Source organism: Pogona vitticeps, chromosome 2 (genome assembly GCF_051106095.1).
Source record: "Pogona vitticeps strain Pit_001003342236 chromosome 2, PviZW2.1, whole genome shotgun sequence".
Classification (NCBI taxonomy): domain Eukaryota; kingdom Metazoa; phylum Chordata; class Lepidosauria; order Squamata; family Agamidae; genus Pogona; species Pogona vitticeps.
The window spans coordinates 42,554,439-42,568,503 of NC_135784.1; the positions used below are offsets into that span (position 1 = coordinate 42,554,439).

The 14,065-nt window shown below is 45.1% G+C and overlaps 1 protein-coding gene across 1 annotated transcript in view; it reads right to left on the minus strand.

Annotated features, from left to right (window-relative positions):
* Window positions 1-10,248, minus strand: part of LRIG1 (leucine rich repeats and immunoglobulin like domains 1) — a 149,765-nt gene extending 139,517 nt beyond the window's left edge. The window contains exon 1 of the mRNA XM_072989406.2: window positions 9,955-10,248. Coding sequence (XP_072845507.2) covers window positions 9,955-10,172 — 218 coding nt within the window. The 5' untranslated portion in view covers window positions 10,173-10,248. The remainder of the gene's footprint in view (window positions 1-9,954) is intronic.
* Between the last annotated feature and the right edge of the window lie 3,817 nt (window positions 10,249-14,065).

Sequence of the window (14,065 nt, forward strand, 5' to 3'; positions counted from 1 at the left end):
CACAAAAAATAGTCTTTATGGTGCCACAGGAACAAGACCAAATATGAGATGGACTGACTCCATAAAAGAAGCCACAGCCCTCAGTTTGCAAACGCTGAGAAGGGCTATTAACCCAATAGGACCTTTTGAATGTCACTCAATTGGCCCTGAAATGATGCCAGTGCTGATGCCAATCAAGCCTCCAAAAGGGAGGACACTCTATAGTTGGGGTGCTACCGCAAAAAAAAGCCTTCTCCCACATCTCTACATAATGAACTGTTCTCAATGATGAGATATGGAGGAAGGCCCGCCCAGCAGATCTTAGTGATTAGGCGGGTTTATACAAGGAGAGATGCTCCTGGTTGCCATGGGCTGGAGGGGACCTGATGGCACACAACAAGAAGACATTTTTCATCACTAGGGCATTTTTCATCACTAGGCTTTCCCAAGAAACATCCTATTTCAGATCTTGCTTTAAAACAGACAGCATTTCATCAGGACACAAGACCACCTACCTACGTATTTCCTGACAGATCCAGCATTGTAGGCTAAGCCAGCTATCAAGTTCTTTCAAGCAAGTTTATTAAAATAGCTCACTGTCTTTCATGATTATGCTTTCTTTTATTAAGGTCAATGGAGACCTGTTCCCTAGTGTGTTAGCCACCCCTCACCATAGCATATGATGGGGGAACACACACTTCTCTCAGTGTTCGGGACTACTACTTCCATAATCCACCACCATTAACTATGTTGATCAGGGCCTCCATTTGGCCCAAAGGTTCCAAACCTGAGAGACATAGAGGGCCTGCCGTAACATCTATGTAGTTCAACTCCATATTCCAATCAGCACAATGAACTCTGAAACAGGGCACAATGGACTCCCCATATTCCAGTGATCATAAAATCATAGAATAATGGAGTTGGAAGGCGCCTATAAGGCCACTGAATCCAATCCCCTGTTAAGTGCAGGAATCGAAATCAGATCTGACAGATGGTTGTCCAATTTTCTCTTGTCTGCCTCCAGACTCAATGCATGCTGCATCCGAGCATACTAGTTTCATTTTTATTCATCACTGTGAATGAGTTAACCATGAATAGGTTGAAAAGTCTATCACTATCATCACCCAATGGCTGTTCCATGCTTATAGGGCACAACTTAACTACCAGTGGGCCAGGTTCCAAGTCACATTGTGGGCATTTGGGGGGGGGGGAGGGAGTTATTTTAATTTCAGGGAAGAAGCTAGCATTTCTTCCAAACCTGCTTGCAGGGGAAGAAGAAAAAGGAAAGAGCAAGATTTTACAGTTCCAAAAACTCTATCCGGGTGGTGAGGGCTGGCTTTGTACTTGCCATTTTGATGTTCTCCACACTTTGCACCTGGCATCTGTAGGGAGCAAAGCCTCTCGCTTCCTATGCTCTGCAGTCAAGTTTTACGCTGCAGATAATGTTCTAATGTAAATCACGCTTCAGACTTTTATATCTTTTGATGTCTATCTTAGCTTCAAAGTCAGGCACCAAGAAAGAAAAAGGGAGAGGGAAGCCCAATGTTACTGGATAGGTTAAGATCTTCTACCTTGCCAAACACACACACACACACTCTCTCTCTCTCTCTCTCTCTCCTCATGATGTCCTGTTTCAGAGCTGCTCTGGTTTTTAAATGTAACAATGCATTTGTTAGACGAAGAGCAGCTGAAAGTTCAAGTTGTCTTATGCAACCACTCTTCCACACTGTACAGAAAAAGAACACAGCCCTCTCACATGCACTAAGCACTATCTCCCTGTGGACTCTCCTTAAGAAGAACATTTCTCAACACATTAACCCCAAGTTGATATACCGTTTTCCCCTTTATCAAATCAGTATATATTTTTCATAAGGAAACATTTTTTTAAACATTCCTTTAAACGCTCTAGGAGGTCTTGGCAACAACACAACAAAGAGGCAAGCTCATAAGATGCAATACTAACACTAAAAGTGTTTGCTCGTGTTTACAAAACATAAAAATGTCCAGCTTAATTCTGCAGCTGTCATGAGACCTCAGTAAGAATGTTTGTTTAAACTATTATTAGCAGTCTTTCTGGGATGTGTATGTTTTATCTGCATTGGCTGGAAATTTTTATGTCTCAGCCTCCTGCTATATCATAGGACAGGGCAGTTTAGAAACACAGAAAATGAAATTAGCCTAGTCTCTCATTCACAGAATGTGGACTTCAAGAATGGAATCCTAAAATCCCATATCCAGGAAATTCACTGAGATTACTCTTCAGTAAGTCTGCTCTGGACTGCACTAAAATTAACGTTCACTAGACAACCAAGTTCTTGTTAACTCTTTAAAGGGCCATTTATATCACTGCAATTTTCCACTAAACATTCTCCTCATGAGCTGCATACTTCTGCACGTACAAGAGGACTGTGCACTGAAGACCAATGGGAAAATTCTAGATTGGCTGTTTTAAAATCTTTCTAAGAAGGCCTTTAAGAAACATCATACAGTGGTGCCTTGACTTACGAACTTAATCCGTAATGGAATGGCGTTCATACGTCAAAATGTTCGTAAGTCAAAGCAGCATTTCCCATAGGAATGCACTGAAACCTGATTAATCTGCTCCAGCTGTTTTTGTTCTTATGTCAAGGCACGGTTTGTAAGTCAAAGCACCCGTTCCCATAGGAACTAATGCAAAACCGGTTATTCCATCCTCTACCACTAGGGGGAGATTTTTTAAACCTAAAATTACTTAGGTTAAAAAAAGGGCAGGAAAGGAGGGAGACAGAGAGAGAGAGAGAGGACAATGGGGGAGGGAGAGAGTTTGGAGTCTAAAATACATGCTAAACCAGCACATTTTAAACCCACACATTTTAAACCAAGCCAGCACAGACCCTTGCAAAAACTTTTCTGATTTGCAAGGGAAGCATGCATGAACCATTGCAAAAGCACAGAAAGCAAACAAAACAGATTAGAAATGCAAAGAGAATGAAGCAAAAAAGCAAGAGAAGCATGCATGAACCATTGCAAAAGCACAGAAAACAGAGCAGATTGGAAATGCAAAGAAGACGAAGCAAAAAAGCAAGAGAAGCATGCATGAAATGCAAAGAGAACAAAGCAAAAAGCATGCAAGATACATCGAAAATAGGGGGGGAACCCCAAAAGCAACCAAATCCCCCAAGACCCATCGGAAATGGGAGGGAACCAAAAATACAAACAAATTCCCCAAGACCCATCATAAATGAGAAAAACACTCCAAAAAGGAACCAACCCATTGGAAATGGGGGGAACACCCCCCCAAGACCCATCACAGCATGGAAACATAACCCCCCCAGCCTAAAATCAGGCTTCAAAAATATCCAGAACAGTTTTTTTTTAAGTATAAAGCAGCACCTTACCTTAGCAGGCCGCCTCCTCGGATCGCACACTCTCTAACTTGTCACCTACGGTTAGAAGTGTGAATTTCCTGCCCTTTTCGCCTGCCTTTTTTCTGTTCTTAAGCCAAAGCTCTGTTCGCCAATCAAAGCAAAATGCTGTGAACGGAGGTGTTCGTAACTCAAAATGTTTGTAGGTCAAGGCGGTCGTAAGTCAAGGCACCACTGTACTGTGATTTGTTTCAGTTAATCAATTTTGCCTAAATGCATTGTTATGTAGCCAGTGGCCACTTTGCTAAAGTGCAAAGAGGGGCAGAATCAGGCACAGGATTCAGCTTCAAAGAGTCACATTTCTCATTGAAAAATATGATTCTAGTTCTCACAGCTTCAAAAACATACACAATGCCTAGTCACATCCCAGAAAACGATCCAAGAGGGAGGACAAAGTATGATTTCTACTATTATTAAGCTAGAGGTGGAAACCAGTGTTTACAGTGGACCCTCTACTTACGGAATTAATCGGTATTGGAACGGTGGCTGCAAGTCGAAAAGTCTGTAGGTTGAATCTCCATTGACCTACAATGCATTGAAAACCGATTAATCCCATAACTGGTAGTTTTTATTCTATTTTTGTTCCATTTTGGGTTTTTTCTGGTCTGTAAGTCGATTCTCCGTCAGCAAGTCGAATCTAAATTTTACAGCCAGAGAAGTCTGTAACTCGAAAAGTCTGTAAGTCGAGCCATCTGTAAGTCGAGGGTCCACTGTACTTAAATAAAGATTAGGCCCTAAATGGGACTTTATTTATTCTGCAAAATAATAAAGCAAAATCAGTGTCCTTTACAGTGCTCTAGGTATTGTAAGCAAATACATCTAGAATTCATAGATGTATAGATGTTTATAATGCAGAATAAATAAAGTCCCATTTAGGGCCTAATCTTTATTTCAGTAAACACTGGTCCTAGCATAATGGTTTCCACCTCTAGCATGACTTAATAATTATGGGCCATAAAGTTGATTCTGACTCATAGCATTTTCTAAGTATAAAGTACTCAAAAGTGATTTTTCGCAGGCCTTCCTTCTGGTGGTGCTCTGGGGCTGTAAAGCTTGTCCAGGGCCCCTCAAGTAGAAGGACATGTAACCCTGCTGCAGACACACACTCCAGATGATCTCAGCTAGCCCTCTTCCTGGGAGGCAACAGTGGGGATTTAAACTCCCAGCCACAGCCAGGCACTCCAACCCATTGGCCTATATCAGCTCTTGTGTGACACTGGGAGTGATCAAATCCCAAATCCCCTCATGTGGAAAAACATCCTGATGCAATGCATGCTCCATACAACTTGTCTGGGCTATTGTTTTTGGAACCAGAAGTTTGTACCTGTAATCACGTCATCAACTCTGAAGAGCAGCAGGTATCCATATGGACCACGGAAAACACAAGGCCACTTGGACTTCAAAAATCTCTCACTTCTCAATTTAAATGCAAAGGACTTTAACAAACACAAAAGCTAACGGATAAAGAAGACACTTAACAAAAAATATACAGTGGTGCCTTGCATAGTGAGGTTAATCCGGAATGGATTAATCTGGAATGGATTAACCCTCGCTATGTGAAAACATCGCTAAACGGAACATAAAAACCCATTGGAACGCATTAAACATTGTTTAATGTGCTCCAATGGGCCCTAAACTTGCCGTTCAGCGAAGTTTCCTCCATAGCGGCAGCCATTTTCGCACCCATGGTAAGCGAGGGGAGGGCGCGAAAACGCTGCGCGCGACCATTTCGGGGCTTCCAGCGGCCATTTTGTAACCACCGAACAGCTGATCCGTGGGCATCGCAAAGCGAAGATCGGTAAGCGAAACACTTACCAATCGTCACTATGTTTTTGCCATAGGGACCGACGCTATGCCTCCGCATTAGCGATCCCGAAAAAGGGATCGCTATGCAGATTCGTTGTTATATGGTGCGCTCGTTAAGCGAGGCACCACTGTATTTAGATTTCACTGTAGCCTTGCATGCATGAACCTACATGCTGTTTGCAAAACTGTGGATGACCAGCATTGGCAATCCCTAGCTTTTAAAAAAAGCAAAAATAATTTAAATTGTTTGCAAACTTGGAAATAAGATACCCATTATTCAGATTTATAGTTTGCTTCATCATCCAAAACAATTTAAACTTGAGAAGATTGTGTGTCTACCTTAATACTGTATGTGGATATTTATTTATTTATTTATTGGACTTATATACTGCCCCATAGCGCTACAAGCACTCTCCGGGCGGTTTACAATTTAATTATACAGGCTACACATTGCCCCCCCCCCAGCAAGCTGGGTACTCATTTTTCCGACCTCGGAAGGATGGAAGGCTGAGTCAACCTTGAGCCGGCTACCTGGGATTTGAACCCCAGGTCGTGAGCACAGTTTGGCTGCGGTACAGCGTTTTAACCACTGCGCCACGAGTCACAGCAAAAATTAAAAGATGCCAGGATAGAGAGAAGAGGATTTACATACATTAATTGATTTGCCAAAAGCTGGAAAGATGTGGTCCCTTCTAGTTAATGGACTTTGTATTAAAATGTCAATGAGTTCTAAGTGTGAAGGTTTAGAACAGGCAATGCCCTTTCAATGCTTCATAATTCAGGAAATCAGTTTAGAATTATCATGACATTAGACTTAAAATTTATTATTTCTACACAGATTTCCAGAAAGAAATTATGATGGATACAGCCACAAATGTGAAGGCTTTGAATAATGAAATACAGTAATTGTAAGGAAAACTAGAACCTTGTGATACTTTTAATACTAGTACATTTCAGGCTGGAGTGTTGTAAAATGTACAGAGAGGTGCAGACCAGCCATTTTTTTTGGACATGTCCATAAACACAATATGAAAGAAATATAGGACGAATCAGGATTGTATAAGCCACATAAGCAATCTTGGAAGGTGATGTGTTAAGAACTGTTCCCAGTTTGTGGCCTCCCCAAAATGTGCCAGGGGGCCATATGGCCCCCACTGAGAACGACTGAAGAGTGTTAGACCAGTCCTTGCACTAGACAGACTGTCTCAAAAGTATAAAAGTTCATGGCCTCAATCAAGAGGGCCAATGTTAGATTCAAGACACCTGGGTTCAAATCCTCACTTCCCAGTGAAACTCATGGAGTGTAATGGGTCAAATTAGTCTTTGTCAGCCTACACAACTATATTTTACACACACACACACACACACACACACACACACGGTTAGCAAGCATAAACCCACCAAACTTTCCCAGGCAAATACAGAAGATTTAAGGCATTCTGACACTCACTAACTGTAGATCAGAAAGGATCAATACCATGAACATAGTCTAGGTGGTTGGAAACAACATAGAAATTGCCAATAATTATAATTACAGAATTTGACCAAACAGACATGCAAGATTTAACACAAATACATTATTCTCAAAACACAGCCAACATATATATCACATCATTGTGTGGCAACATTAAACCTTTTCAGTGGTGCACTTGTACAGTGCAGAATACTGTCCAATTTACAGATGAGAAATCCCTTAAAAGCACACAAAAGATTAGTAGATTCTAAGAATGAACTGTTCTTAGATGTGAGCAACCACATTTGTGCTTTATGCAGTCAAAAGAACAACACAGAAACCTGTAGCAGCAAATTTGCAAAGTTTAAACATACAATATTATACTGTATAAAAACCATATTCCAGATTTTTACATATCTGTAAGGCAGAGCAATAAATAACAGTTAAGATACTGCTGTAATTACTGTGGTGGTAAAAAGGTTCTACCCTAGAGACTGCCAGCTCAATTATAATGACATCAACATGAATTAAAGTTCATACTGGCAACATTTGTACTTACGGGTATAAAACTCATATCATATAAATTCACCTTCTCTCCCCTTTCATACTATTATATAAAGGGAATGCAGCCTATATTGTAACATTTTTATATACTGTAAAATAAACAAAAGTAACCAGCAACTTAAGAAATGGAGAATTTTATCAAAGAACTTTATGGGAAAGTAGAAACTCTTAGGACGTTAGCCATCATTCTATAAAAGCATAATTTTTTAGCATTCATATTTTCATGCCTGCTTGCATTTCAAATTCTCAAGGCTCGAACTGATAATTTTTTTCATCACTCATCTTGATTTTTGATTTGGACATTGGTGCACATTTTGAAACACAATACATGAACATGGGCAAAATACCAAATAACAGCGATTTTGCCTCAGTCCTCCTCAGGCTCCCAGTATATTTCACTCTACATTGAAATGTGCTTTATTCTGTTCAGCTAATGCTGACATTTCTCAGGTTACAAAGCATGTTAAACTGCTCTAACATCTTTAAGTAGAATACCACACTCAAACTCATTTGATATTGAATGGGCACCAACTCAGTCACTGGAACAAAGCAATACAGTCCGTAAGAATTAGTTTTCCAGGTACAGGATGCTGGGTTTGGGGTTTTTTTTTACAAGTTGTAAGTTTTTAAATCTAACTTCTAAGAGTTACAAAATAATATAAATTTCCCTTTACAATACCATGTATTTGCAAGTAACACAGTGTGTAATTATCCCTTAATACCAGATAGTAACTTTACTTTCAAGTAAACACTAACAGTCAAAAATGAAACCGTGCCACATGAGAGGAAGTATGAGGATCTGAATGCAGGAGTTAAGAAACTTATCTCCTACTCTGAGAGGCACAAGTCACAAATTTGTCTGTCCATATTTTAATACCTGAAAATCATGTTGGCTGCATGAGACTCTATTTTGAAAGTAACACAGCGTAAAACTTGTTAATGATTAGTCAGACGAGTCCCTCAACAACAGGTAACAAGGGCCTAGTGTCAGAAACCAAAGGGGATTCAATTGGCCTACATCTGCAAACCATTTGCCCTTCCTTCACCCTCCTAAATCCCCCCCCATATCCATTATCTGACTTTTCTCCACTTTGGAGTCCAGCTCCTAGTTACATTAAAAAAAAAAAAGACAGAAATGGGTCAAACAAGAAGTCTGATTATTCTTTGTCCTGGAGAGGTCAACACCAACTTTTACCCATAGTCCCTCCAACTTTCACCACTGAATCAGAGGTGAAGTAAGAGGCACCTATGCTCATAGGGAGCTGGGAGAATCTGCCCCCCATCCTGAAAACCTGTCCCATCCTTACACATAAGATTGGTGGACAGGTGCTCAGAAGTCACAACTTGCCCACCCATACCCAGGACTCAACAAGTGTTTAATAGTGCTTGGCATAGATTAAGTAGCTTGAGGGGCTACATCAGATTTCTGCCACCCACTTGGCAATGCCAAACTCGTTGATCTTGTGTGCAACACTGCAAAGTGTCCAGTCCTTTTACACAAGAGGTGGGAAAAGCAGGGCTTCATTTGCCTCAAATCCAAACAGCTCCCCCCGTCCCTGCACTCCCCGATCATCATCCTCCAGCTCAGCCACAGAAGGGCAAGTTTTTCAGTGGGCCCCTGCCCTGTTTAACCATCCATTATGCAGAAGTGGAAGTATTTCTAGCCACTTGTGGTTTCAGTTTGTGGTAGTCTCCTAAGCAGCCCCTGGAAAAGTCCCTGAAGCCAGAAATCAGGCTCCCACACCTATCAAAGTAGCCCATTCCCACTTTACAACGGAAGGTCTATCTGGGATGCAACCACGGACTCTATCCAGAGAAAGAGACTGTGCATGAGTTCTTTCCATCTGGCAAGACATGTTTAATGATCCTGAAGAGGTATAAGCATAGTTTTTAAAAAATTTAATTGCTCACCTCACTCCCCCCCCCCTTTTTTTGTCCTGGTCAACTTAGCCACTTGTCTGGTTCTTCAAGTGTTTGAGGTCGACGCAACCACTATTTCTAAACCTGCGTGGAAGTTAACCCGTCTTGTAGGATAAGACCAGGAGGCACAGCACACACCCATGCCGGCAAGTTCAGAAAAAAGACCCTCCACGTGCCTGGATACCCATATGCTGTTGTTGTTTTAAAATCCTTCTCCTCTTCCCAGCACACAACAGAACAGCCTACATTTGCATATGCATATATTTCCACATCTGTACCTTGGTGCGTCCCAAGCAGGGCATCTGCCCCCCCAAAAAAGCAACTACCCCTGTCTGGGTGGCACAATCCCCCACAAACCCGCGCACCCCCCCTTCCCTTAATGATCAGGAGAGGATGATGTCCCTTTAAAGAGCTGCACATCTGATGATGCTCTAACTCGGCGGGGGGGGGGGAGTGAGACGAGCCGCCTCCAATGCCTCCCCCTCTCCCGGGATCTCTCCGCAAAAGATCGGAGGAGAACTCTCTACCCCCCAGAGGGATCTGGCCCCGGGTTAGTTGCTCAGCAACGCGCGAGAAGCCGCGGGCTCAAAGAAAGGGAAAGTGAACATGGCAATTAATCACCGGCTGCAGAGAAGGAGGGAGCAGGGGGTGAGGAAAGTAGCCAGGAGGTTCCCTGATGTGTGTGTGTGTTGTTTCTATAGGATCTAAACGGGCATTAGACTCGGGGGGCCAGGAGGCTTTCCCAAAGGGGAGAAGGACACCCGGTGTGATCGTCTCGGGGGGGGGGGACGGGACACACACCGCCTCCAGGTAACCCAAGAGACTTACAGAGAAACTGCCCAGGTGGCGGGCAGGTCCGTCGGCACCTCTCCCAGCCCTCGGTGGCTGCAGTCCAGGAGCTGGCCGCTACACGTACAGTTCGAGCCGCAGGGCTGCCGCTCCAAGGCGGACCCGGATCCCACCAAGGTCTGGAACACCAAGAGCCCGGTCCAAAAGGCGTCCGCGAAGAGGCGCGACCCCCACTTTCCCCATCCCGGCAGCGCCATTTTGTATCCCGGGGATCGCCCAGCGGGGGGGGGGGGGCGGCGGGCGGGAGGTCCGCGCAAGCACGCCGAGGTCGTCGGGGATCCCGTGCAAGACACCGGGCCGGGGGGGGGGGGGGAAGAGAGAGAACCTCGCCGAAAAGCAAACGTCCGGAACCGTCCCCCGGACGGGCTGGCTTCTTAACCCCTTCCTGCCCGCCTCGTCGCAGCAAAGGCTTTCTTCGCCAGGCCTCCCGCGGCAACGGCGCTTAGACCATGGCAGCTCAAGCCGAGGCGGAGGCGGCGGCGCCTTCTAAAGTTTCTCCGGGGCCGAGCTGAAGTTTCGTGGGAAGGCGGCGGCGGCGGCGAGAGAGCAGTCCAGGAGCGGCTCATCCAGAGCACCGCGAAGAAAACAAGGCTGGGTCGAGCCGCTCCAAAGGCTTGGCGCTCCTTAACAGCCGCCCTCCTCCTCCTTCTCCTCCTCCGCTGGGATCACGACGCGCATAATCGACCAGGGTCTCTGGATCTTGCCCTGGGAGAGGAAGGAGAGTTCCGTGTCCGGAGGGTCGCCTCTTTCCTCCCGCTTGCAGCCGGCCAGAAAGCGACCTCGGGAAGTCCCTCCGCCGTTTCTCCCAACCCTCCGTCCTCTGCAAAGGGCTTCCCTCTCCTCCGCGTGCAAGCCCAGAAACCGGGAGATGTCGGCTCCGCGACAGGGATCGCGCCGGCCCAGCGACTCCTCGGGGGCCCCCTCCCCGCCGATCCTTCCTCCCAGACACGGGGCTTGATCTCCGCCTCCGCCACTTTTCGCCTCTCTCGGCTTTCCACGGCTGGCCAACACCTCCCCACTCTCGCCTACCCGGAGCTGAGATCCAGGACCGAGCGCGCTGCCGGCCAAAAGCCGATTTAGCGGGCGATCCTCTCGCTCGCTCGCTCTTCGAGGGCCTCCTCCTCCTCCACCCGGACCCGCAAGCGCCTCTCCCGCCGCTCCCCCTTCCCTGTCCGCAAAACCACTTTCCAGCCCCCCGAGCGCCGCTTTCCCAACTCAAACCCACGTTGGACACATTGCAACACGTTCCGCCCTCTCGCTCGCTCTCCCCCGCCCTTTCTCACCCTCCTCCGTCCCCCCCCCGCCCTTTCGCTTCCCCATTGGCCGCTTCGTGTTCCACGGCGCGCCCGCGTGCCTCCCGATTGGACGGTGCGCCCTCCCTCCTCGGGAGGCACAACGTTCCATTGAGGTTGGCAGGCCGTCAATCAAGAGGCGAAAGGGTCCCGCCTCCCTTTCCCACCCAAGGTGTGAAAGCGGGGAGACTCCCATTACAGCCATCGCGACTTAAAGGGGAAGCGGGCGGGCGCCCGAAGCGGAGCCGCCGCCGCCGCCGCGTGCCTGCTTTTAGTATGCCAGGCTTGCATGTATTACTGGGTAGCTGATATCCTGGTGGCCGCGAAGGACAATCTCTTCTCCTTTTGAAATGCAAAGTGGTCTCATTCTCCTCTTGCAAGCCTTGATGTTTTAAACTTGTAGAACCTGGAGCTGCAAAAATAAGGACCCCTTCCCCCATAAATAGAGTTTAAGCGGCCATCCAGTAGGCAAGCAATGGGGCGTGTGGGTTTGTTTGCTGGTGACTGGAAAAACTCGGGACCAGCCAGATCTTCTTCCCCGACCCCATAAATCCACACGATTCGTGCAACACGGCTTGACCATTTTCCCTTTTAAACTACTGCCCTCAGAGTCGCCCATTCAAGCTGGGGGAGGCTGAGAGTTGTAGCCTTCCTAGAGAAAGTGGGCGATCGTTTCGTTCCCTCAGGGTTTTAGAGACATGGCAATTATTGCTCCGACACCCCCCTCCCCAAGGCCTTTTGAGTCTCCCACTCCCTCCAATCGCTACACCACGCTGGCTCTCAATGGCTGGAATCTAGCGTAAATTGAAATTAAAGTAGGCCCATTAAATCAGTGGGTATTTGGATAAATTAGCTCCTGTATAAATTCCACTGATTCAATGGGCCTACTCTGGCTGTGACTCCCTAGTGGATTCCAGCCATTCTGTAGCAACAGAGTAAACCTAAAGATCGTCTGGGCCCATCAGAACTTCTGTGATGAACAAGGAGTAATCTGTCTTCCTTAATGCATTCTCAGCTGCTGGATCCTCCTTCCCTCCTTCCCTGTTCAGAAGGTCCCGGGAGATGGGGGCAGGGAGATAAACTTTATGGGGCACCTGCTTTGTTCTGAGCCCGTTAGGCAATATTTATGAATAAACGCAAGATTCTATATGTCAGATTTTCAAATGCAATCTGGACTGGTTTGCACAACATTCTGTGAAAACCATAAGATTTTTTTAAACATGAACACTGCTTTACACAGGGACAACAAAGTCAGGTCCTGGGAGAGCTGAAGTTTGTATTGTCAGTGAAGGAATAACAAAGTGGGGCCCAAATGTTATTTGGGAAGGCCAGTGCAAACTGACAACATGACAAACACCCAGCTTTCCATCTGATCAGTAGATTTCTGGGGCCATGAAAGACAGTTTCTATTCTCATCATGACATTATCTGTCCTATGATTTGTTCATATGTTGTAACCTTTCGGGTGCACAGCACTGTATTGTTTTTAGATTCCCAGAATTGTTCTATAGCCACACTGAGACCTTTCCTTACTGGATGAGTTTTCCCTCTTCTTCTTTGTTTAAACTAACATCAAGATCGGGGAAGAATTTTAGGAAGCTTACGGATTATTTTGAAACTCTTTGGTTTGTCCTAATAAAGGTAATACCCAGCCAATGTTCTGATATGTTATTGTAATGTAGGGACATAGATTCATTTTAAAAAGACATAGATGTGAAGATTTTATAAACAGACCAGTTCTATTTTGTTTGCCTTTTTCATTGCAAACACTTGGCTTCTTCAAAAAGGTTCCAATGTGAATTTGCACAGACAAAAGGGCTTAAGCATTCTCACCCTGTAGTAGAACAACCCTTATCTGGGGGGGGGGGTGATCAGGCAGGAAGGCTGAATTGTGTAGGGCCATGCTGGGAAGGCTTGCTCCACTGAATGTGATCTCCTTTAAAGCCACTCTCCCAGGCAAACATGATCTCTAGCAATCCAGCCCGGCTCTTAAAAAATACAGTAATAGCCCTTCTACCAAAAGGTGCAAATGGACCAAAAAGGTGCAAATGTTGGGCTAGTCTACAACTTCCTGTACATTGAGTAGTCACTGGAAATGGCTCAACTGTATGTTTTCGACTGTACCACAAGCAGTCGAAAACATAAGCCATAGCACCATCCAGTCACACTCTTAGCATTTAAAATACTCTGTGAGGCTATGTCAGGGATGGGAAATTAATTTCTGTAGGGGGACCACATGAAAGATCTGAACTGTGTTCGGGGGGCCGAACCAACTTTACTTAAAAATAAAATGAAACAGTGATGTTGTGAGCCGCCCAGAGTAGACTATGTCTAAATGGGCGGCATATAAGCTCAAATAAATAAATAAATAAATAAATAAATAAATAAATAAATAAATAAATAAATAAATAAATAAATGATTGTTCTTATTTTAAACTTGTTAATCTTCACAAATACTAAAGAGGTTTTTTGCGGTATGTTAAAGATAAGCAACTGATCAACTTTAGACAAAAAGCTATAAATGGTTTTGATCTTCAAAACTGTCCGCGGGCCAGACAGGAGCAGCTCTCAGGCCATATGTGGCCCTCGGCCCACACTTTGCCCAGGTATGGGCTATGTGTACATTACTGAGGATTACCTATGACAATTCATAAATCTCAGCTATTTAAAAGACTACTGGCTCCCACTGATGGCAGCTTGGGGACTAAGTATGGGGGATAACTCACTCCAAAATGGAGGGAAGCACCCACTGAATCCAAGCACCACCTATGGCTCCTGCTGATCATAGGATCAATATTC